This window comes from Anolis carolinensis, chromosome 3 (genome assembly GCF_035594765.1).
Source record: "Anolis carolinensis isolate JA03-04 chromosome 3, rAnoCar3.1.pri, whole genome shotgun sequence".
Classification (NCBI taxonomy): domain Eukaryota; kingdom Metazoa; phylum Chordata; class Lepidosauria; order Squamata; family Dactyloidae; genus Anolis; species Anolis carolinensis.
In genome coordinates, this window is record NC_085843.1 from 26,109,545 (window position 1) to 26,135,592 (window position 26,048).

The following is a 26,048-nucleotide window of genomic DNA, read 5'->3' on the forward strand; positions in this document are numbered from 1 at the left end:
AGATCCATTTGTCTAAACACCTCATGCTTCAGCCTTAAATCGGACCATGTCGATGTTATTGTATTACTCGTTAATAATAATAATAACAATAATAATAATAATAAACTTTATTTATACCCCGCCACCATCTCCCCAGCAGGGACTCGGGTGGCTAAAAGCTTGTGTGCACAGCCATGTTTTCACGGCCTTTCTGAAACCCAGAAGCAGAAGGGGTTATGCCTCTGGTGACACAGTGGGTTAAACCACTGAAGCCCCTTCCACATAGTTGAATAAAATCCCACATTATCTCAAATAACCCAGTTCAAAGCAGATATTGTGGAATTTTCTGCCTTGATGTTCTGGGTTATATGGCTGTGTGGAAGGGCCCTGAGCTGCTGAACTTGCTGACCAAAAGGTCAGCGGTTCAAATCTAGGGAGTGAGGTGAGCTCCCACTGTTAGCCCCAGTTTCTGCCAACTTAGCAGTTCGAAAACATTCAAATGTGAGTGTATCAATAGGTACCGCTTCTGCAGGCAGGTAACGGTGCTCCATGCTGTCATACCACCCACATGACCTTGGAGGCGTCTACAAACAACGCCAGCTCTTGGGCTTAGAAATGGAGATGAGCACCAACCCCCAGACACTATTAGACATAATGTCAGGGGAAAACTGTTACCTTACTGCAATATTACTAGTAATATTATATGTAATATATAATATACAATTATATTATGTATTATTATATTCTACTTTATTATTATACCACAGTATATATAATACACTACCAGTATATTATACTATTAGTAATATATAATATATTGTACCATATCGTAAGTTGTAGGATATACAATATATTAGATTACAACAGTATTAATATTATATACAATATACCAACACCATTACATACAGTGTTATTTCTATATATTATTGTATATATTGTGGGGCTCCCAAGTGAAGTTGCAAGAGACACAATGGAGCTGTGTCTTCCTGGCTGCCCCTCTTCACTCTGTGGCCTCAGAGTGGCAGTTGGTGTTAGACTCAAGCAGCAGCCTTCACCTCCCAGGAAGTTGTCATAATCAGGGCAGGCCGGAGATATTTTTAAATGTTAAGTGGGGGTGCTAAAAAGTGCCCCCGCCACCGGCCCCGCCTCCCATGCCCTGGCCCCGCCCAGCATGCCCTGGCCCCGCCTCCCATGCTGCGTAGGAGGCGGGGCCGGGGCGAATAGTGCTGGGGCGGGGCCAGAGTTGGCCCCGCCCCCCCGTCCAGCGTGCCCTGGCCGCGACCAGGAAGTAAGGGCAAAATGGCCTATCTGTGCTGTGCGCATGCGCACAGCCAGATAGGCCTTTTTGCCCTTACTTCCTGGTCGCGGCCGCCGATCGCCCGGGCGATCGGCGGCCGCGACCAGGAAATAAGGCCCAAATGGCCTATCTGTGCTGTGCGTATGCGCACAGCACAGATAGGCCATTTGGCCCTTAGTCTACAAACTAAGGGCAAAAAGGCCTATTGTCAGGACCCAGGCTGCAAAGGCACCAATAACCAAACACAGAGGCCAGAATCTAACTAATATCTTTATTGAAGGAATATATAAAGTTAATAAAAGCAAGTATATGAAATTGTCCAAAAGCAGACCTTTCAGGAAAGGTCTCAATTAGCCCAAAAAAGCGATGTCCAATATGAAATATTAAGGTCCAAAGTTGTAATCCAATAACCGAAACACTCACTTTGCCAGGCAAAGTGAGGGGAGATGACAAGGTCCTTTAGTCCATAAACTTGAGCAAGGCTAGGAAATAACTTGATACTTGAAACAAGGCTTAAAACGTGGAACAAGGTAACAAGGAACAAGAACAAGGTCCGTGGAAGAACTTGGTAAAATCCGTGATACAAGGCAATGTTTAGTCCTGGGAAACAAGCAAGGTCCGTAGGTAAACAAAGGCAAAAACAGGAGCGAAGGCTGGAAAGCAGGGCAAGGCTTGAGCAGGAGCGAGGCTTGAAACGGAGCGCGCTGTCCAGACACAACTCGCTCCGGAGGTTGACGAATTGACTCCGCGAAGTTACTTCGCGGGTAAATCACCTATATAGAGTCTAACTTTCCCGCCGAAACAGTTCTCTGGGAACCAGAAACGAAAGCTAATCTTTGAGACCAGATGTTTGACTCCTTAAGGATTCTCACGAAAAAGGAGACTTAATTGGCTGAATTCTTGGCTGCTATCCTCGCACTCCTGCGCGAAGCAGCTTCCAAACCTCTCTGTTGTTTACAAAACTCATGGCGGGAGAACACAGGAGAAGTGGGCTCCGGATTTGTTTGACATACTTCTGGGTCACAACTTTCTTGCAGGTGCAAGGTTCCCAGATCTGCCTGGGAAAGATCTGGCTGAGAAAATTCCAGTTCAGACTGGGAAGGTAAAAAACCCAAGTTTTCTTCATCATCAGGCATTACAGTGTCATAAGCAGGACTACAAGGCCCATGAGTCATCACACTATCCCCCTCCTCAGGGCCCCTCCCAAACTGGGACTCTCTCCCCGAAGCGCGAGGCCGCGGTTTGGTGGGATAGGTCTGATGAAAGCGACGGGTTAGATCAGGAGCGTGAACTGTGGAGGCGTCTTCCCAAGAGCGCTCCTCAGGGCCAAAACCCACCCAGTCAATGAGATATTGCAGGCGGCGGCGGTGAAAGCGAGAATCTAAAATGTCCTCAACCTCGAACTCCTCCTCCCCATTCATCAAAACAGGAGGGGGAGCCGGTTGGTCTGTATCAGGACGCACACCATCCGCCGGAAGGAGCAGGGAACGGTGAAACACTGGGTGGATGCGCATTGAACGCGGAAGTTGGAGTTTGAAAGTCACGGGGTTTAATTGCGCCACCACTGGATAAGGGCCAATGAAACGGGCATCTAACTTCCGGCAAGGGCGGTGGGAGGGCAGAAAGCGAGTGGACAGGAAAACCCGATCTCCTACCTTGATTTCGGGGCCCGGCTGGCGATGTTTGTCCGCGTGACGTTTATAGTCCTCCTTGGCTTGGTCCAGTTGCTGGAGCAAAAGTTGTTGTACCGCTGTGAGTTCCTGCAGCCAATCCTCTGCTGCGGGAACTTCTGAAGTTTCAATGACAGGGGGAAAGAAACGTGGGTGGAAGCCGTAGTTTGCAAAGAACGGCGTTTCTTTTGTAGAAGCTTGAACTCCATTGTTATAAGCAAACTCTGACAGTGGTAACAGAGAAGCCCAATTGTCCTGTTGGTAGTTTACATAACAGCGAAGATACTGCTCCAAGGTGGCATTGGTGCGCTCCGTTTGCCCATCTGTTTGAGGATGATGAGCTGAAGATAAGCGAGAGTCTATGCCCAATAGTTTTTGTAGTGCCTTCCAAAAACGAGAGGTGAATTGAGATCCACGGTCTGAGACTAAACTCTTGGGCAATCCATGTAGTCTAAAAACATGTTGAAGGAATAGATCTGCAGTCTCTTTGGCCGTGGGGAGACCTTCACAGGGTATGAAATGGGCTAACTTGGTGAAAAGGTCCACCACCACTAGGATCGTGGTGAATCCACAGGAAGGTGGTAGGTCAGTGATGAAATCCGCAGAAATTATTTCCCATGGGCGAGATGGGGTAGGAAGGGGATGTAGAAGCCCTGAGGGTTTCTCCCTTCTTATCTTGGAGCGCTGGCATACTGGGCAGGTGTTGACATATTTTTCCACATCCTTGCGGATCTTGGGCCACCAAAAATCCCTTAGGATCAGATGCATGGTTTTAAATAGTCCGAAATGCCCTGCTGGTTTGCAGTCATGACACATGACACGGAGCGCTTTTTCCCTGCCCGGTCCGGGTGGGATATAAACATGATTTCTATAGCAAAGCAGTCCATCTTTAAGCGAAAAGGGAAAATGCAGACCTTGACGAAGTTGGTCCTGCGCCCAGGGATCTGCTTGCTGACTAGCCCTGATTTCTTGAGCACAGATGGGTCCTGGAGTAGAGGAAGTTGAACCAATGGGAGTGGATTTGGTGTTCCCCACTGTGAGCGTGGCAAAGTTCTCGGGTTGTAGTAGTTGGGATTCAAAGGTCTCCTTGCGTCCTGCAGCGTATTCCGGTTTACGTGACAGGGCGTCTGCTTGCTTGGTTTGGGCTGGGGTCACATAATGGATCTGGAAGTTGAAACGTTCAAAGAATAAAGCCCAACGTTGCTGCCTCTGATTTAGTTTGCGGGCAGTTCTTAGATGTTCTAGATTTCGATGATCAGTGTGGACTTCAATGGGAAATTTGGCCCCTTCTAGCCAATGTCTCCAAGTTTCAAAGGCTGCCTTTATGGCCAGTAGTTCCTTTTCCCAAATGGTGTAATTTCTCTCTGGTGTGGTTAGTTGACGGGAGTAAAAGGCACAGGGATGAAGGTGGTCTCCCACCGGTTGTAAGAGTACAGCCCCAATTGCCACATCCGAGGCGTCCGCTTGCACAACAAAAGGGGTTCCAGGATCTGGGTGCTGTAGAATTGGCTGGGACGTGAATAATTTCTTTAGTTGCTGAAACCCTTTCTCTGCTTGATCAGTCCAGCGGAAGGGCTGTTTTCCATGGATGCAGCTAGTGATTGGGTCAGACCAGCGGGCAAAATCTGGAATGAACTTGCGGTAATAGTTCGCGAACCCCAAGAAACGCTGCACCTCTTTCTTGTTAGTTGGCGCCCGCCATTCCAATACTGCTGAAACCTTGGCTGGATCCATGGAGAGCCCTAGAGGCGAGATACGGTAACCAAGGAAATCTACCTCTTGTAGATCGAAAGCGCATTTTTCCAACTTGGCATAAAGTCCATGATCTCGCAAACGTTGCAACACCATTTTGACGTGGTTCTCATGTTCTGATTGTGATCTAGAAAACACCAAAAAATCGTCCAGGTAGATTATCAAGAACCGATCTAGATAGTCCTGAAAAATATCATTGACAAAATGCTGGAACGTTGCGGGGGCTCCGCATAATCCATAATTCATAACTCGGGACTCGAATAATCCGAATTTAGTCTGAAAGGCAGTCTTCCACTCGTCCCCTTCTCTGATGCGAACTAGATTATAAGCCCCTCGAAGATCCAGCTTGGTGTAGACCTTGGCTCCTCGAAGTCGGTCCAGTAGATCCGAGATTAAGGGCAGGGGGTAACTGTTCCGCTTGGTGATATTGTTCAATGCTCTGTAGTCCACCACCAAGCGTAATTCCCCTGACTTCTTCTTCACAAACATCACTGGGGAGGCGGCTGGGGATTGAGAGGGTCTGATGAATCCCTTGCGAAGGTTTGTCTCTATGAATTCCCTGAGAGCTTCTTGCTCCGGTTCAGTCAGGGAGTATAGGTGCCCTCGCGGGATCGGGGCCCCCTCCACCAAGTCAATGGCACAGTCATAAGGTCTATGTGGGGGTAATTTCTCGGCTTCTTTTTCATTGAATACATCCCAATACTCGGAGTACTTCTTGGGCAGGGTGATGATGGGCTCGGTCTCTGTGGCATGGCAGACCTTGGCTACGAGGCAATGGTTTTGGCAGTACTTTGAAGCAAACTGCAGTTCTCTGTTGGACCAGGAGATGTTTGGGTCGTGGAGAGTCAGCCACGGGATTCCCAAAATCACAGGGAAATGGGGAACCTCGGTAACAAAGAAAGAAATCTCTTCCATATGTTCCCTTATCCACATCCTGGTGGGTTCTGACCACTGGCTTACGGGCCCCGTCTTGAGGGGGCGGCCGTCTATGGCTTGCACCACACGGGCATTCTTGAAGTCATGATATTGTAATCCCAGAGAGTCGGCATACTCTCTGTCAATGAAGTTGTTGGTGGCTCCGGAGTCTATCATGGCGTGGATCATGACGGGTCCCCTTTTTGCTGACCATAAGGTGACCACTAGAAGGAACAGGACCCCGGTTGGCGGCTCTTGAATGGGTTTTCTGACCGGGTTGGCGAGCCTCTCTACGCCCGGTCGTTGGCTTCCCCCGCCGGCTGTGTGCCAGCCGCCTCAGACGCCTTCGTCTCCGTGGAGGACGCCGCCGCAAGACGGGCGGCGGGCTTCCCTTTGGCTGGACACTCTCTGGCGAAGTGGCCCCCATTTCCGCAATACCAGCAGAGATTTAAGCGTTGGCGACGGGCCTTCTCGGCGGCATCTAACCTGGGTCGCACGTTGCCCAACTGCATCGGCACCTCCTCGCTCCCTCTGGGGTATGGGGTTGGTGGTGGGGGTCTCCACACTGGACGCGGCTGGACGCCGGCGGGAGCGGGGGGTTTTGCCCCAGTTCTACCGCTCTGACCACGTACCCATTGTTTCCTGTTGGCAATCAAGACTTCAGCCCGTAAACATTGGTCAATGAGTGCTTCGAGGGACTGGGGAGGGTCCACCTTGGAGATTTCTTCCAGCATTTCAATGTTGAGACCCTCCCGAAATTGCCCCCTGAGGGCTACATCGTTCCAGCCGGTGCTGTGGGCCAGCACTCGGAACTCAGCTATGTACTGAGACATGGGTCTGTCTCCTTGAAAGAGGCGCCGGAGTTTATGGCCGGCTGCCTCCAAATTGTCCTCGATTCCCCAGGTCTCCTTAAGGTGATCCAAGAAACGTTGCGCTGTTCTTAGGTGGGAAGAGGCTTGATCGAATAGGGCCGTCGCCCAGCTGGCCGCTGGTCCGTCTAGAAGGCTGTAAACCCACGCCACCTTGATGTCTTCTTGGGGAAACTCGGCGGCACGGGCCTCTAGGTAAGCCTGGCACTGGCGGCGGAAAACTTGGACCTTGGAAGCTTCTCCAGAAAACTTAGTTGGCAACGCCATGGCCGGGAGGCGGACTCCGCGCTCCCTCAATCCTTTTATTTCTCCATCCTGTGCGTTGAGTCTGTCACGGATGCGATCCACTTCATCTTTGCTGATGGTGTAGCTGAGCGGCTGCCCAGCCGGCGCGGCTCCGGTCGACATTCTGGCCTTGGTTAATTGGTGCTTATGGGTGGCGGAGTCAAACTGTCAGGACCCAGGCTGCAAAGGCACCAATAACCAAACACAGAGGCCAGAATCTAACTAATATCTTTATTGAAGGAATATATAAAGTTAATAAAAGCAAGTATATGAAATTGTCCAAAAGCAGACCTTTCAGGAAAGGTCTCAATTAGCCCAAAAAAGCGATGTCCAATATGAAATATTAAGGTCCAAAGTTGTAATCCAATAACCGAAACACTCACTTTGCCAGGCAAAGTGAGGGGAGATGACAAGGTCCTTTAGTCCATAAACTTGAGCAAGGCTAGGAAATAACTTGATACTTGAAACAAGGCTTAAAACGTGGAACAAGGTAACAAGGAACAAGAACAAGGTCCGTGGAAGAACTTGGTAAAATCCGTGATACAAGGCAATGTTTAGTCCTGGGAAACAAGCAAGGTCCGTAGGTAAACAAAGGCAAAAACAGGAGCGAAGGCTGGAAAGCAGGGCAAGGCTTGAGCAGGAGCGAGGCTTGAAACGGAGCGCGCTGTCCAGACACAACTCGCTCCGGAGGTTGACGAATTGACTCCGCGAAGTTACTTCGCGGGTAAATCACCTATATAGAGTCTAACTTTCCCGCCGAAACAGTTCTCTGGGAACCAGAAACGAAAGCTAATCTTTGAGACCAGATGTTTGACTCCTTAAGGATTCTCACGAAAAAGGAGACTTAATTGGCTGAATTCTTGGCTGCTATCCTCGCACTCCTGCGCGAAGCAGCTTCCAAACCTCTCTGTTGTTTACAAAACTCATGGCGGGAGAACACAGGAGAAGTGGGCTCCGGATTTGTTTGACATACTTCTGGGTCACAACTTTCTTGCAGGTGCAAGGTTCCCAGATCTGCCTGGGAAAGATCTGGCTGAGAAAATTCCAGTTCAGACTGGGAAGGTAAAAAACCCAAGTTTTCTTCATCATCAGGCATTACAGTGTCATAAGCAGGACTACAAGGCCCATGAGTCATCACACCTATCTGGCTGGGGCCAGGGCGAATAGTGCTGGGGCGGGGCCAGAGTTGGCCCCGCCCCCCCGTCCAGCGTGCCCTGGCCGCGACCAGGAAGTAAGGGCAAAATGGCCTATCTGTGCTGTGCACATGCGCACAGCCAGATAGGCCTTTTTGCCCTTACTTCCTGGTCGCGGCCGCCGATCGCCCGGGCGATCGGCGGCCGCGACCAGGAAATAAGGCCCAAATGGCCTATCTGTGCTGTGCGTATGCGCACAGCACAGATAGGCCATTTGGCCCTTAGTCTACAAACTAAGGGCAAAAAGGCCTATCTGGCTGTGCGCATGCGCACAGCACAGATAGGCCATTTTGCCCTTAGTCTACAAACTAAGGGCAAAATGGGCTATCTGTCAGTGCGCATGCGCACAGCCAGATAGGCCATTTTGCCCTTAGTTTGTCAACTAAGGGCCAAATGGCCTATCTGTGCTGTGCGCATACGCACAGCCAGATAGGCCTTTTTGCCCTTACTTCCTGGTCGCGGCCGCCGATCGCCCGGGCGATCGGCGGCCGCGACCAGGAAGTAAGGCCCAAATGGCCTATCTGTGCTGTGCGTATGCGCACAGCACAGATAGGCCATTTGGCCCTTAGTTGACAAACTAAGGGCAAAATGGCCTATCTGGCTGTGCGCAAGCGCACTGCCAGATAGCCCATTTTGCCCTTAGTTTGTAGACTAAGGGCAAAATGGCCTATCTGTGCTTTGCGCATGCGCACAGCCAGATAGGCCTTTTTGCCCTTAGTTTGTAGACTAAGGGCCAAATTGTATTGTATATATTGTGGGGCTCCCAAGTGAAGTTGCAAGAGACACAATGGAGCTGTGTCTTCCTGGCTGCCCCTCTTCACTCTGTGGCCTCAGAGTGGCAGTTGGTGTTAGACTCAAGCAGCAGCCTTCACCTCCCAGGAAGTTGTCATAATCAGGGCAGGCCGGAGATATTTTTAAATGTTAAGTGGGGGTGCTAAAAAGCGCCCCCGCCACCGGCCCCGCCTCCCATGCCCTGGCCCCGCCCAGCATGCCCTGGCCCCGCCTCCCATGCTGCGTAGGAGGCGGGGCCAGGGCGAATAGTGCTGGGGCGGGGCCAGAGTTGGCCCCGCCCCCCCGTCCAGCGTGCCCTGGCCGCGACCAGGAAGTAAGGGCAAAATGGCCTATCTGTGCTGTGCGCATGCGCACAGCCAGATAGGCCTTTTTGCCCTTACTTCCTGGTCGCGGCCGCCGATCGCCCGGGCGATCGGCGGCCGCGACCAGGAAATAAGGCCCAAATGGCCTATCTGTGCTGTGCGTATGCGCACAGCACAGATAGGCCATTTGGCCCTTAGTCTACAAACTAAGGGCAAAAAGGCCTATCTGGCTGGGGCCAGGGCGAATAGTGCTGGGGCGGGGCCAGAGTTGGCCCCGCCCCCCCGTCCAGCGTGCCCTGGCCGCGACCAGGAAGTAAGGGCAAAATGGCCTATCTGTGCTGTGCACATGCGCACAGCCAGATAGGCCTTTTTGCCCTTACTTCCTGGTCGCGGCCGCCGATCGCCCGGGCGATCGGCGGCCGCGACCAGGAAATAAGGCCCAAATGGCCTATCTGTGCTGTGCGTATGCGCACAGCACAGATAGGCCATTTGGCCCTTAGTCTACAAACTAAGGGCAAAAAGGCCTATCTGGCTGTGCGCATGCGCACAGCACAGATAGGCCATTTTGCCCTTAGTCTACAAACTAAGGGCAAAATGGGCTATCTGGCAGTGCGCATGCGCACAGCCAGATAGGCCATTTTGCCCTTAGTTTGTCAACTAAGGGCCAAATGGCCTATCTGTGCTGTGCGCATACGCACAGCACAGATAGGCCATTTGGGCCTTACTTCCTGGTCGCGGCCGCCGATCGCCCGGGCGATCGGCGGCCGCGACCAGGAAGTAAGGGCAAAAAGGCCTATCTGGCTGTGCGCATGCGCACAGCACAGATAGGCCATTTTGCCCTTAGTTGACAAACTAAGGGCAAAATGGCCTATCTGGCTGTGCGCATGCGCACTGCCAGATAGCCCATTTTGCCCTTAGTTTGTAGACTAAGGGCAAAATGGCCTATCTGTGCTGTGCGCATGCGCACAGCCAGATAGGCCTTTTTGCCCTTAGTTTGTAGACTAAGGGCGATCGGCGGCCGCGACCAGGAAGTAAGGGCCAAATGGGCTATCTGTGCTGTGCCCGTGTTTGGGAACCCTTGTGCTAAATAAAGGCACTTTCCCCAGCTGATTTCGAGGATTTTCCAACAAGTTGAGCATTGCTTATCTGGCAAAATAAAATCCTCCAAAACAGTCTGGAAAGGCAGCAACAATAGTGATACTTTTGCTTTGTGATAGATCCATGTGCACACACTTGGGGTTCCGTGCTCAAAGTTATTACAAATATTGCATACAAAATTACTGTCAGAGTATGTGAATTAGTTGTACACTATGACCCCCCTGTCCATTGATACACCTGTCCATTGAATGCAGTTTGACACCACTTTAACTGCCAGGGCTCAATGCTATGGAATTGTGGGAGTTGTAGTTTTACAAGGTTTTGAGCTTTCTCTGCCAAACCAGACCACAACTCCCAGGATTCTATAACATAGAACCATGGCAGTTAAAGTGGTCTCAAACTGCATTGATTCTGAGAGAAGTAATGAAGAAGCTCAATCATCATGATATTTGCTGGATGTCAGAAGCTCCTTCAATCTCTTCACGTAATTGGCTGACAATTTCAGTATTGGCAGAACTGGTTTTAAAACTTCCTCAATCTGCTTAATTGCAATTTACTTTTACTTTTCCCAAATCAGATTTGGAATCTGCAAATTTTGTAATGAAGGGGTATGCCTGTTCATTGGTAGCTATCTCTCATATTCCCAGGATAGTCCTGCAACAAAAAATAAATAATTCACAGAGAGAATAATGGAGAGAGAAGTTCAAAAATCTAAAAAGTTACATGAAGCAGGAGAGGAAGGGCAGGTTTACAGCCAGACTGTGTTCATTTCATTGTTAAAGACTTATTTTATCTCACTGGTTAACCTGAAATCTGGTGGAGGAATCGATGGTATTGCCGTTGTCTTCATCCATTCTGTTTAAGATAGAGTTCGAATTAACCTGATTACCTCCTTTGCTGATTATTTATGATTTGTAAATATTATGTCTGTATACCAAAATGGCATGTGTATAGTGAAAACAAAGCACGGAGCATTACAGTCATGTCATCTTGCATGAGAGATAGGATCCTGATTGATCTAAATAATACAGTTCTTATATTTTGTTGTAAAATATCAATACTTTCATTTTTAGATCTGGACTGTGAATATGCTCCCAACTTGACTGAGCCATGAATCTTGCACTCCATGACCTGTTGACTTGCTGCCGTCAACTTGACAGTGACAAGGCCACAGAACGAAAGGTGATTAATCTCCCACTGTGTCGCAATATAATAGAATCTTTTCATTAGAAAAAATACAGTAATGTTTTTCTGTTTCTGCACTACGTTTTTAGAAGGAAATTGAAAAGTTCAAACGTCTTCTCCGTGACTCTGAAATAATTCAGCAGTTGGACCAGAACTCTGATTCCAAACATGGAAAGCAGCTTAACTGGGATACTGTATTCAGGTAATATGTTATACTTGGTTAACCATCAGATTGCAAGTATGAATTGTTTCAAAGGTGCCATTTCAATGACGAAAAAAACTTCAAAATATATTTTGTTGCAGGAAGATGGGCCATGAATTCTTTTTGCAGAGAGAATCATGGCAGCTGTAGTTTTACAAGGTTTCTAGCTTTCTCTGACAAAGAGTGCTGATGTTTCACAAAGCTTCAAAGCCCAAAATTCTGAAGGATAGAGCCATGGTAGTTAAAGTGGTGTTAAACCGCATTAATTCTATTGTATGGGATGAGAGTTAATGGCTTGCCTAGGGCCATAGAGTGAGCCTGTTGTCTTTCAGGGCCAGGATAACTCTTCCTCCTCCTAGACCCTTGTGATCAGTATTTTTATCTTACATTGATTGATTACATCATTGTGGTTATAAATTATGCATTTTTTAAATTCAAGGACATTTTGTGGAAACTTGTAAAGAGCGGAGCATTGCCCAGCTAAACATTTATTTCTTGGTGTACTGGTTTTTAGGCCTGTTCCTGGTGTTATTTGGGGTGCTGATTCAGAAAACTTCATTAGATAGACCGCATCAACTATCATTTCTTAGATATGGTTATCATGGTTTTCTGTGGGTGGACAGATGGTAGCTGGTATATGGCATATGTTCTGTATTTCAAAATCTAGGGGTAAGGGGAAACTGGTGCTCTTTTTGGACTCAGCAGGTCAGATATACACAGAAACAGGGCTAACATTTGAGGCACCAAAATGTTTGTTGGCTACTGTTGTGTAGTTATTATGTATAATGGAGAAGAGGTGAGATCTGACCATAGCGCTTTCTGGTTTGGTATCTTAGCAGTTGTGGCATCTGTTATCTTGGGATTGCAGTCTCGGAAAGGAAATACTGTCTCACTATGTTACTCTTGCTTGAGCACCTCCTGTTCCATCCACCAGCTATTATTGCTCTTGTTGTTTCTTATAGTGGCTCAGTTTTCTTTTTCCTTTTGTTCACATGTCAGAACACAGCAAATGTAGATTTGCGCTATGTTTTTTCTCTAGACTGCCTTGAGAGTGGAAACATGTGTGAATTGGCACATATTGGCCTGGAGCAATTGTATTTGTTCAAGTCATAAGCTGGTGGCAAATTACAAGTAGAAAGTGAACAAGAAGAAGTTGGCAGTATTACACCAGTGTTTGCACAAAAACTTGATTTACAGAGAAATGGACATTGTGATTGTTGCTCATAAAAGTGTTTTGTTTTTCAAGATTTTTGCAGAAGTACATTCACAAAGAAACTGAAAGTGCCAGGCTTGCAAAGCCAAATGTGTCTGCATCAACACAAGCAACAAGACAAAAAAAGATGCAGGAAACCAGCAGTCTGGCCAAAAATTTCATCAGATGTGCCAATAAAAGTGAGTGGTTTTGTACAAACACAGATTGGAGTATAATTTTTTGCTGAGATTCAGCTTAGAAAACTTAAATGTATAAAGAGTGTCCTTGTCCTAAAAAATTGTAGTTGAGGTTTGCGTTCCTGAGTACCTGAAAGTACTTATTGTGTACATTTAGTTTTGTTTAATAGAAACTGAAAGTTCAAAAAAACAAATTAATCCTCTTAACTTTAGATATTTTTGGAGGCTTATTCCATTATAATGTGTTTTTCTTCTTCCTGTAACACTATTTCTGAAGTTAAGGTTTATTTGAAATGTGAAATCCATATGGGTTTTGCAGAAAGATTAATGGAGAAAAGTGGGTAGGAATCTAGTTTTGGATTTTTCTGCACATTGAATATGTGTGTTCTACATTGTAATTTGATAGATAGTATCAGGCCTAGTATCAGACCTTTTATATATGGCCTATGATCTGCCACATATAAAAAATGCGTTGCCTTTGATTGCTAAACCTTAACATTATATCTTCTGCAGTGAATGTAATTCCTAGAAACCATTCCAGTATATTGTGTATAATTTATCACACATTCACTGATGTGAATTAGAGTACGCAGCTGTATATGATAGTTGGAATTAGTGTTTATTAGTAGCAAGAAGATAAGGGAAAAATACCTTGGAGGATGAAGCACTGGGATGCAAGGTTATTCTCATGTGAACTGATGTTTGGGTAATTGCTGTAGGGTTTGCATTTATTAGCCAATTACAAAAACACTTTGAAAAGGGTAACATAGGGGTCTTGTGGGCCAATGAAACTGTAACACGCAAAATGTTTGAATGCTTAACCTATATAAAGTGTGTGCCTATAGCTAGCCTTAATCCTGAGAGCAATAATGTGTTGCATCTATATTATGCTTTTCAATAAAGTTCTTCCCCCTTCAAAGTTGGACTTACAATTTGAAAGACAGGTTACTAGATATAATGAGGTGATTCTGGCCTTCTCAATGAAACAGGCAGTGAAACTTGTCAATTTCTCCTTGATAGCAGTATAATAACATTACAGCGATGGGGGTGACATAACTTGTAGGGAACATACTTGAAGACACTCAGGCACGTTACATCAATCCAACTTCTTTGTACATATGCCGATGGAGTAACTGTAGGGATGATTGGCAAGAGTATATAGCAAGATGATAAGAATTAAAATCCAAAGATAGTCATTGTCAAAAAGAAGAACCATAAATATGTAAACGGTTAAATTGTGAAACATATCAAGAACTGGTCTGGAATTGTTGGAGGACTTTGAAAATGAGTTCTGTTCCCATTCAGCTAGTAGATACATAGAAATGTACTCCTTTTAAAGATTATTAATTATAGCCATGTTGATGTCTTTAAATGTGTAATCTGTACATTGAATCCTGTTCTGCAGTGATACACAACTTTAATCTTGGATTTTATTGTGTTTTTGCACAGGAGCACCCAGGTTAAAGTGTCAGGACCTTTTGATGTATTTCACGAACACAGTAAATGATCCATCAAGTTATGCTATTTATGGAGCAGACTGTAGTAGCATATTGCTAAAAAATATTCTTGCGGTGAGGAAATACTGGTGTGAAATATCTTCGCAACAGTGGTCAGGTCAGTAGATTTTATTCTTATTTAATTAAGACTGCAAATCTAGGAGTCCTTTCTTGGTAATAATCTCAACTGAACTCAGGTGTGTGAGTGACTTAGACTGAGGACCTGCTAATGAATGTATAATGAGCCAAACATAGTTGCCCCATCTTTGTCTCTTGGAGGTTCTTCACTTTATGTTTAGTCTATATCTATAATTTTTATCTAATTAAGTTCCCCTTTTTGACCTACTAAACTCCCAATGTTGTAATCAACAATATTGTGTGATAGACAGGTCACTACTAGCATTGCTCTTAAGAATCTCTTTTATGTTTTGGACTTTCAGATAACCTGTTTAGCAGCAGAAAAAACATGCAACTTTGTAATGTTTTTATAGCAAGTAAAATAAGTAGTTTATACAATTATATATTCCTATTATATATTCCTATTCCTATATATATTCCTATATAGCCTTGCAGCGTTTTAATTTTTGTATACTTTTTATCATGTTTTAATTGTCTTGTTTTATAGTATATTTGTTGCTGGCCCTCGTGGCAGAATGTAAGCCGCTCTGAGTCCCCTCGGGGAGAAGGGCGGGGTATAAATGCATGTAATAAAATAAATAAATAAATAGTGGAGTATCATCAAATCACATATATCGACATACTGTAGTTAGTCTAGGCACATTCTCTTATTATAGGCATCTGGTTTCTTACATAATACAGTTCAGATATTTTTCTGCTTAATTTGCAATTGCAATATATTTCCATACATTGTATTAATTTGCTGTAACTAGTTTCAGTGTATATTTTCCTGTTGTACCTAATTCCATTGCAAATAAAATGTTTTCAAACAGTCGGGGGTGGGGGGTTACAGTCAACCAGCAGCTTTGTCTTAATTGTCTAAGTGGGCAGACCAACCTCAAAGTGAGATCATTTATTTACGTTGGTGTGGACTGGTAGTTTTTCTTTCAAAATGTGCCAAGTACAAGTACTACATTTGTACTCCTTGTCCACAACTGTTTCTGTCTTCCTTGCATATTCCACATATTAGCAGGTGATGGTTGACTGGACTGCACTGACTACAGGCAACTTCTTAGAGCAGTACTGGTTTACACATCTCTTCTCCAGTGAGTTTAGTGGGTCCCAAAACAATGGAATTTGAAAAGTCCAAATGACCATATTTGGAAACTGCTTATTTCTGAAGCATATATTTTTCTTCTTTTCTTTTTTGTCTAAGAGAACATCTTATTTTTACTTTGGTTGGCTTGGCATCAATTCTTTTGGGTGTACAGACAAATGAGTTTTAACACTGTGCAGAACATAAAATGGCAAAATCATTTATCAGACTTAGTCTGCCGCCCTGTACACTTATTTACAAGGGAGTCTACTGAAACTGAATGGGCTTCCGTCTGAATAAATAAATATAGCATTGGGCAGAGTGCTTAACAAGTAAATAACAGCCTTCCTACCTGACCAACTGCACTTGCAGTTTCTGTAAGTGATCTGCATTATTGAATATTCAGTGGTTATTAGCTAAACATATACAATGTTTCTTTGTAAAATAATTAAAATTATATTTATTGCTCTAGATCTCCAGAATTTGTACTTCAGATTGTTCCTCAGCCCATCCAGAGACATTAACAAGGTTGTGGTGGCTAGAATAATTTACACACTCACCAGAGGATTGTGCTTCCAAACTGATGGGCTAAATTCTAATATTTTTAACTTCTTTTCAAAAGCTATGCAATACGCAAGGTAAATATTATCTTCTTGTGATGTATCTTATTTGTATTTGCAGCACATGCTCCATCATTTAAAACAGTTTTATGTTGAAGTTCATATTTTATCTGTTTTAGATATTTGAATTAGTGTACTTGTTTGGGTTTTTAAAGCCTGGTTAAATAACACAAAGTACAAATACTAAAGAAAAGAAGTATGAATAAAGCAAGAGGGATAAAAGGCCCCAAAGCTCAAGGGGGACAAAATATTGATTACAGTTAATTTTGACTATTATTCTTAAGATGTATGGAGTCTGTTAGACACTTACATAAGAGCTGTATATAAGGATTCCATACAAATGTCCATGTGTTATTTCTGGTGATAGGTTGCAATCAGTTGTAGGCAGTGAAGCAAGATTTTGAGATGACAGTCTTAGAGGAAACGCAGTATATAGATGAAGTACACAGAATAACTTGGATCTCCACAGTCTGTCATGATTAATGGTACACTTCAAATATCTAATGAAACACATCTTATCTATATTTCAGACAAGAAAGAAACCCTGTGGCTCTTGAATATATTTTTGCTACCATGAATGTATTTTTCAATGTGTTTGCCATGAATTACCGTTTCCGAGTTTGTAAGCTGGGAGAGGAGATTCTGCCTACTGTGCTTCGTATATGGGCTCAGCATAAACCAAACAAGTCCCTGAAGGAGCAAATCATTCGATTAGTTCAGCTTCAAGTCCATGTTCATCATCCAAATAGAGCTAAAAGCCAAGAAGAAGGTATCTACTGAATACTTGTGTTCTGTGTACAGGCAGTCTCCAAGTTATGAAAAAGATAGGTTATGTAAGTTTGTTCTTAAGTTGAATTTATTTGTAAGTTGGAACAGGTACATATATATATTTATGCATATTTTGGATAGCTTAGGGTGAACATCCTTGTGGTATTTGTTTTGCTGTCTGTGCCACTGTTCAGAAGATTTCACTTCACTTCCTGTCCTTGTGATGATTGGACTTTTTAAAAATGGCTTGTTGTGGAAGCAAGGCTTGGGGATAAAGCTTCAGTGGAGACACCCTTTCTCCATGATAACTCTTTCAGGAGTGAATTTCCCTTCCCAGAGATAGATTTCTCTCACTTTTTAGTGACACCCCCCCATTTTCTAATATTTGTTTGAAATATTATTTTTGCATTATTGCATTGAATATAAACATACTGAAGATGAACATTTAAACAGGCTGTGTTTTTGTATGAGTTTTTGTATAATAATTCACACAAAACCTATTTGTCTTATTCTTATGTGCACAGGAGTCTGTAACTCGGTGGCATGGCAAGGCATTTTATATAACCTCTATGATCTGTTATCTAATGAGGTGACTGTCTATAGCAACAGAGGAAAATATTCTGCAGGCTCGCGCAGTGTTGCTGTGAAAGAAAACCTTGTTGAGTTATTTGCTGATATTTGTCATCAGGTAAATTGCAACATTTTCATTATGGTTGCAGTGCTTAAAGGACCTCATAGTATCTAACAATGTCCTTTGTTTCCTCCCTGCCTCCTTGGTACACGTGTGCAGGTGCACACTCAGGAAGAAATCATGTAAAGTACTGTAGTTCCAATTACAGTAGACTCATAATATTAACTACTGAATGATAAATCAACGTAATAAATTTGCACTACTCTCATTGGGATTACAGTTACTCCTGCATGTTAGTTGGGGTTAATATTGCAGAGCCTCAACAAAATTGGAAAAACCAGAATTTAAAAACTTTTTTTATCTGAAAGAACACTTTGCTAGGCATTTCTAGGTATTCCAGCATGACTGCCCTAAATTGACCATAGAATTGCACTGGATGACTTTAAGATACTGTACATAGGGAGGCATTATCTCTAGGAATCTCTGAGTCCTCCAGTGTGATTGTCTGAACCCTGAAAACATTTAAATCAAATCCACAAAAGTAAACCTTGGAAATGTGGAGGTCCAACTGTAATAATGAGCTGCAGGATTCAGGAATGACATCAGCACTATTGTGGGAGCGGGAGACTTGTGTATATGCTTCCAGCTCTTTTTCTTGGCTCACTAGTTTTAACCAGAAAGGAACAAATTAAAAAATTGTCATAGAATTGTGTGCCAATGTATTTGTAATTCAGTCTGATTTCTTGTTTGTTAAGCTCTTTACAGAAGGCACAAAAGTTTTGGAGATAAGTCAGTGGCATGCTGTTACACAGAGAGAGAGTGGAGATGGAGAAGGGCCATCCAAACGAAGGAGAATTGAATTGGGTTGGGAAGTGATTCGTGACAACCTGCAAAGATCACAGAAGGACTGTGATGTTGTTCCCTGGTAAAAAGAAAAAGAAACATCTTCCATTCTACTAAATTGTGCCAGTTGCCGCAGACTTTATATGACCTGTTTATATGTTTTCTTTTCAAGGCTGCAGATTGCAACCAGATTATTATCGAAGTATCCGACAAGCTTTCCTCAGCATGAGTTGCTTCTCCTACTCAACATACTTTACCAGCTACTGCCTCAGCAGCGTCGAGGGGAAAGGACACTTTATGTCTTAAGATGTCTCAAAGAGGTTGCACTTTGTCAAGGCCAAATAATACATCTGAAAAGCAGTAATAGATTAGAGCTGCAGAGAACATGGTCAAAAATTTGGTCTCTTGTGGTTCGTAGCATAAGTCTTCAGCAAATTGAAGTAGAAAGTTTTGGATTACTTGGAGCCATGATTCAAGAAAACACAAAAACAATGGACAGAGAATTGTGGAAGATATTTTCGGGATCTTCATGCAAGCCTTCAAGGTAATTTGAACCTTCAAAATTAATAACTATTTCTATTGGATTGATAGAATTGTTTTAAATTCTACAACTGAATACAGATTCAGTTAATATATTCATAACACAAGTTTATCAGACTCTTACTATGCTATGATTTTGCATTTACTTTTTGTAAAATAAAATATGTTAAGTGCTTTTGTTGCTTCTTTCGTTTGAGTTCTATTCAGCTTTTGAATTTAGCTCCCAGGAATCCCAGCTAGTCTGGCCAGTAATCAGGAATTCTGAGAGTGAAGTCCTAAACATCTGGAGTACGGCTGGGTTAATTCAGATATATCCCTTTACAAGATTTGTGTCATTTAAAGTTAAATGCAGGAAACTGTTGTGAGAGAGGGCAACATATCCTTGTTCTCTGAAGTTTCTCATGTTTAGATACTTTAGGCCTCCCGCCATATATGCAAATGGTAAACAAATGGTATATAAATTGTCTTTTTTAGATCTGCAGCACAGTTCCTGACAATAGCACTTAAAACTTCAGAACTGCCAGAAATTTTGAAAAGTGGGACAGCACAGAATAATTGGGAAGGAAGTACGGCTCTTACATTAAAAGAAGAAATTATGAAGTGGCTTCTGTTCTGCCATGTGGAGGAAGATACAGAGGATACTATGGAGCTGCCTCCTATTCTATGCAGGTAACAACTTGAATAAGAAACATTTTTCAGCATAGGAACAGAAAGTGTTGTTCACTTACTATGAGTTTTATTATTGCTTGTTGAGAAGGAGACATCTAGAAATGGTTCATTCCCATTGCTGCAGAAGCAACACAGAGGGAAAGAATTCTGGGTGGCTTCTCCCTGCAGATAAAGAATGAGGTGTGAGTTAATTATCATTAATTCTCATTGTCTATGGAGGAGACATGTAGGAATGTGCTATTTTCTCTGCTTTGCTTAATCCATTGCTACAGAATTCTTTCCCGCATAGAGATGATGCATCTCTAACATTTTCGGGAATGATTTGAAGTAATGAATGCACTGTTACTTGACCAGAGCTTTAACATAGATTAAGACAAAGAAGTAAATAAATATACAGTTGGCCCTCCACATTTGTGAGTAGTTTTGGGAGGGGGTTGTTTATTTGCAGGTTTGATTAGTATGTTCTCTCTAGAAATCTCTTAAATCCTCCAGTGCAATTTAATGGCAACCAGTGACCATAATGTCATACTGGAGGAACTAGATATTCTTAAGAGGTTGTTCTTTTAATCAAATGTGTAGTAATTAAATCCCCAAAACCTAGAGAGTTTTTCTCTCAATTGAAGAAGGCATATGCTTACTTCACATTTTCCCTACTTTTGCAGGTTCTTGTGCCCCTAACTCCAGCAAATATGGAGGGTTAACTAGTCAAATGAATACAACGTATAAAGTGTCTGTATGAAATAACCTTATTTTATGCATCTTGGGGCACATCTATATAAGTATTTCAATATAAGTAGGAATTGCCCCAGATCAGTTCTGTGGCAACTAAATGGGTAGCACGGGGCAAGGTCACCTTAACTCGGCCCTGCCCTGGGTTAACCAAAGCTGGGGGAGAGTCTGAATTCTGCCCCGGAATTCAGAGCATCACCTGAATTTGGGCTAATGTAAATAGCTGGGCCAGTTCTGAGCCCAGAAACACTACTATCCCATGTTTCCCAGGATCGGACAGCATGGTATGGCACTTACCACCCTCTTCCGTTCTCTATGCCACAGCGATCTCTGGGTGCTATATTTGTCATACTGGCCACTTGTCGCCTGCAGTGACATTGGCTGGTGCAACAGAGCAATCAGAGAAGTGGAAAAGGAGGAGGAGGAGATTCCTTCTCTCCCACCTCCCTTGTCGCCCTGTTGCCCTGGCCAATGCCACTGCAAGCAACAAGTGGTCAGTAGGACATAGGTGATGGCTGGCAAGCAGGACCCATGTCACTCCTAGAAATCACTGCAACATGTAGAATGGGAGGTGATGATGAAGCTGGTTATTAAGCAGCATGGCACTGTGTTCAACAACGTTCGATGATCGGGACTCCCTCCTTCTGCAACAAGCAGTGGGGATGCCTATCTGACTCATTCTGGGCACAATCTGGTGCATGCCATGCAAGGCTGGCCCTGGGATAGTAGATCAGTGTAAACCTGCCAATATATGCATCTTTTAAAATGTCTTCACTAAAAGTATTATTTTTATAATTTCTGGCAATCGTGGTATCATGTAGATCTTGATTACAAAAAAAATTGCAGGTATTCATGATACTTCACGAAAACAAAGCACAATCTGCAGAAGTGTTGCTCTTCCCACTTCTCATCTCCCAGTAGTTCGTACACTAGTTGTACTTCTACTAATCCAAGTTTTTGTTTTTGTTTTTTCATGTCAGGAGCAACTTGAGAAACTTCAAGTCGCTTCTAATGTGAGATAATTGGCTGTCTGCAAGAACGTTGCCCAGGAGATGTCCGGATGTTTCATGCTTTACCATCCTTTTCGGAGGCTTCTCTCATGTCCCCGCATGGGGAGCTGGAGCTGACAGAGGAAGCTCACCTGCTCTCCCCAGATTTGAATCACTGACCTATCGGTCAGCAGTCCTGCCACCCATTGTGCCACTGGGGGCTCCTATCCACCAGGGGCTCCTATTACTAATCCTGTAATATTCAGGTGTTTTTACAGACCGGGAGTACTGTATACAGAGGGTGAGACCGGTCTGAGTGTTCACTCTAAATTGCAACTTCTAAAATGATATATTTTTACAAATTGTAACATGTTTAATGGAGATATCTCATGGTGGGGATAAACAGATATATCTGCTCTAACTTTTGCTTTACATTTTTTACAGTGACTTTCCTAAATTAGAGTTGCAGAAAATCCTTGTAAGCCTCACTATGAAAAATAGTCGCTCAGCCATGAATTTTTTTCACAGTGCTTCTGAATGGTAGGTTTTAAAATCAATACAAGTATGTATGTATCCCAGAGTAATATCATAAGAGTTACATTTGATTTATATATATTTGACTTGCATTGCTATTGTGAGTTTCAGTGAGCTAGTACTTAAAAATCATGAAAACATATCTTTTTAAGATGCACAGAACTACCCTATTAGTTCAGCATACCCAAGAGAGTCATATTGTTTCATGCATCAGTGTTTCATGCAACAGAGCAAATAACCTTTAAATTGTGGAAGCTTTCAAGCATACTCAAAACCCAACATTTTCCTTATCAAATATGATTAATCAATATACTGTATATGTAATCAAATTTTACAAAGCGATAACACATCTGTTCGTTTATTTCTTGATTCTTGACTGGTTTGTAAGCTAGGTCCATTACATGTCAGATGTAATGATAGTCTGAGATTAAAAAACCTCTTTTCAGGATGATTTCTCATAATCTTGCATTTGGGTTCTTTGCAGCCTTTTTACCACTAGACTCTTATTTAGATCCTTAAGGTAGCTTGGTTTGGAAGATAGGATGTGTTTGTGTGGGCTCATTAGAGCTGGTGATCATGATATGACACATCTAGCCTAGGCAGGAGATAGCAAAACAGAAAGGGTTTTATTTACATAGGAAGAGTAATCTTTGTGATTTTAGCCTTCAAGTACAGTTTGAATATCCCTTATCTGAAATACTTGGGACTAGAAATGTTTTGGATTTTTGCTTTTTTTGGAGGGGGGGATTATAACACACCTCTGTGTGTGTGTGTGTGTGTGTGTACATAATAAGATATTAAATCCATAAATCCATGCCTCCTATCATTTAGCAGATCTTGGCGTTAAATGATCCCATTTAATTGCTACTTGTGTGTGCTTGTGTTCTGTATCTCTTTCTGACAACACAACTTCCCTAATTCCTTATCTACCTATGTCTCTTGGCTCCTCCCATTCTTCAGTTGCAGCCTTGCTGAACTTTCTTAAATCTCTAATTGTTTGCCTTATCCCATCTTCCTTCAGCAAATTACCCTTTTGTCACATAATCCATTATATCCAGAAGTACATGGAGCTTGAGTATCCCTTATCTCTATTAGAAATACTCTACCTGTGGCATTGTGTACAAACATCCTACTTACAAATAAGTCACAGGACGTGAGAGAAATCTACCTCTCGGAAAGGAAATCCATTTCTGAAAGAGTTATCATGGGGAAAAGGAGTCTCCAGTGAAGCTTTATCACCAATCTTTGTTTCCACAAGAAGCCAAATTTTTCAAAATCCAATTACCACAGGGACAGAAAGTGAGGTGAAATCTTCTGAACAAGGGCACAGACAGAAAAACAATCACTACAAGAGTGTTAATCCTTCCCTATGCTATCTAAAGATTATTTATACTGCCTTTATATGTAAATATTTTAAAATCTGTAAATAAAATCCAACACACTTCTGATCTCAAACATTTTCAATAAAAAGATACTCAAACTTTGCTCCTAATCTTGTTCTCTGGTGCTCACAAGAAGAGGAGAAAGTAGCTTAAGGTTCAAGCAAGCCCGCTGGCAAAGGACTCACATTTCTGAATTAAGTACAGGCTGCAGGCCTTCCAAGAGAAATTTTGCAAGGCGGAATGGACCTTAAATTCTTAAGTTTTTCTAAATAAAAATAATGGCATAACATGTAATTTTAAAGTTGTAGTTTTTCTTTCTTTGTAGTAAAGATTAAGAAATATCATATATTTTCATGAATGTACCAGAATGACTAGAAAACAATATGCTTTGTACAAAGCAATGATAAGCCTCTAATAAAATTAGTTTTTCTGCCTTTTCTGTAAAATTTCTAGCAACACTGTTAAAATCATTGTTAAAGTCAATAGGAAATTTTGAGATAAGAATTTTGTTTTAGAGAGTATGGCTATGAAATATTGCTAAGAATTTTATTTGTTTTATTTAGTTTGCAGCATACACCAGAAAAAGAAGTCAGTCTTTCAGAAACAGAAGCATTCTACACACAAACAATTTGTGATGAAATTGATGTATTTACAAACATGACAAACGAGAAATTGGAAAGCAAACCCTCTAGTTCCAGACTGATTGTCAGCCAGAAACATCGGCAGGCCTTAGAGCATGATCTCATGGTGATGTCAGAAAAACTTCTTAGTAGCTTTTCGCTTGAGGTAAGTTGGAATAATAATATTGAGATCTTTGATCTTCACCTATGATTATGGAGTTTGAAGGTATACCTTACCCTCATTGATTTGTAAGTATTGTTTGATATTTGCTGCATAATAAATCGAACAGACAATTTGCATAATAAAAATAGACAATCTTTTTGTTATATTTTGTCTGGCCACCTCTGATATATTTTCTGAATATGTTCTTATATGCATCAGGGGAGGATGACAATTCTGCACAGTACCATGGTGGAGGATAGGTAAGAATCTTTCTGCCAAGCAACTGTAAACAAAGTTCTTTGTTTGTGAACTTCTTTTGGCAGAAGCCTCATTTGAGAGGCAATCTTACATTTCATACATAGTATGGTAAAGATGCTCTTCCATGCATTCAAAGTGTTTGCATGCTCAAGTAGAAAGATCTGTGCTGCTTTTCTGTGTCACAACCCCTCATTCAAAATGCTTGGGGCCGAAAGTATTCCATATTTTGGTTTTTAATTCTGTTTCACCTACAGTGATTCGGAGTACAGATTTATCTTTTTTATTATTCCTAATTCATTCTTAGATTCAACTATGTTAGACTTTCCTAATTGACAAGGGGGCTTATATTGCAAAGATTTTCTTGGAGATGGGATTCTAGGCTAGGGATAGGCAGGCTAATGCCCTTCAAATGTTTTGGACCTTAACTTCTATATTCCTATATGATTGGCATACTGGATAGTGCTGATCAGAGTTGTAACCAAAATTTCTGAGACCACCAGCTTGAAAGCCTTGTGCTAGAATATGAAGGTCTTTAAAACTGTAAGAAGAACTTGGAATGTTCTAAATCTGCTAACATAACTCTACTCTGATATATCTACATGGAAGTGTATTTGATTAGAAATATGGAATGTATTGTGCTTTACACATTTCCATCATCCTTCACCATACTTTTATTGACTGATGATAGTTGCTGTCCAGTATCAACTGGAGAGCCAAACATTTCTCTGCCACTGCTTTCTTTGATAAAAGAAAATCAATCCTTTTGTGGAGTATGTTTTTTATATTTAATGTTATTCAAAATGACACCTCACAGATTATGTGAGCTCTGCTTATCACTTGCATTATGTTAGCAGACTATGTAAATAATACACGGTAAGCTGATGAAATACAGTTTAATGCAAAAACATATTTTTAAATGTATATTTTATTTACTTAAAGGGTACGTCTGCAGAAATCCTGGTACGTTGTAGTGGCCTCTTGACTGGAGTTCTTGGCTGCTATTGCTATGCTGGTGTCCTCACAGCAGAAGAAGCACGTAAATCAGAGCTTTTTCACAAAGCCAAGGTAGGACTTCAACTAAACATGTCAAATTAATGAATGCCAAACTGAAGTACCTGTAGTAGAAGTGGGTGCAGGCCTCAATCATGTAATAATGAGAAGTTTTAGAACAGTGATTGTTCTTCCATTGGTTTACTCATAGGCAACCCTAGAACATGGGATTTTCTTGTCTCAAATATTTTATAGGGCAATAGACTCCTGATCCTCCTCTAAAAAGAGAGAAACAATGGCAGACAGGAGGAGTTCTTAAAGGAAGGCAAAGCCAAGCTCCTTCTGAACAAAACTTAGCAAGAAAACATTGTGATAGGTTCACACCACGGCATGTTGGAGACATCCAAGTTATTCTGTGAATTTTTGAGTTGTGTACAACATTCTAGTCTCAATATTTCTGTGATTTTGTCCAAATTTACTTAAATATGGCTAGAATCTCTTAAAGTATAACTGACCCTAAGCTTCATAACTGTAAGCCGCCCTGAGTCCCTTTGAAGGGCAGGATATAAATGTGAGAAATAAATAAATAAAAGCCAAAATGTTTAGCTGGCAATTACAAAAGATAGTTACCCTTTCTGTTCATGTATAAGTCTAGAAATTTTAGCCAAGAAATCA

General features: G+C 42.6%; 1 protein-coding gene across 4 annotated transcripts in view; it reads left to right on the forward strand.

Moving 5' to 3' along the window:
- atm (ATM serine/threonine kinase) overlaps window positions 1–26,048 on the forward strand; it is an 86,965-nt gene that overhangs the window by 1,999 nt on the left and 58,918 nt on the right. For 3 of the 4 annotated variants that reach the window (XR_010004067.1, XM_062974604.1, XM_062974605.1), the window contains exons 2-14: window positions 11,226–11,334; window positions 11,427–11,539; window positions 12,786–12,931; window positions 14,378–14,542; window positions 16,110–16,275; window positions 16,788–17,026; window positions 17,550–17,713; window positions 18,412–18,581; window positions 18,672–19,043; window positions 19,514–19,708; window positions 21,871–21,966; window positions 23,906–24,128; window positions 25,323–25,448. Coding sequence is in view for 3 of the 4 variants with exons in the window: in XM_062974604.1 (XP_062830674.1) it covers window positions 11,263–11,334; window positions 11,427–11,539; window positions 12,786–12,931; window positions 14,378–14,542; window positions 16,110–16,275; window positions 16,788–17,026; window positions 17,550–17,713; window positions 18,412–18,581; window positions 18,672–19,043; window positions 19,514–19,708; window positions 21,871–21,966; window positions 23,906–24,128; window positions 25,323–25,448 (2,247 nt within the window). In the remaining variant the exon portion in view is untranslated. Of the gene's footprint in view, window positions 1–11,225; window positions 11,335–11,426; window positions 11,540–12,785; window positions 12,932–14,377; window positions 14,543–16,109; window positions 16,276–16,787; window positions 17,027–17,549; window positions 17,714–18,411; window positions 18,582–18,671; window positions 19,044–19,513; window positions 19,709–21,417; window positions 21,847–21,870; window positions 21,967–23,905; window positions 24,129–25,322; window positions 25,449–26,048 lie in introns of those variants that run through there. The other variant, XM_062974606.1, reaches the window with a different exon arrangement.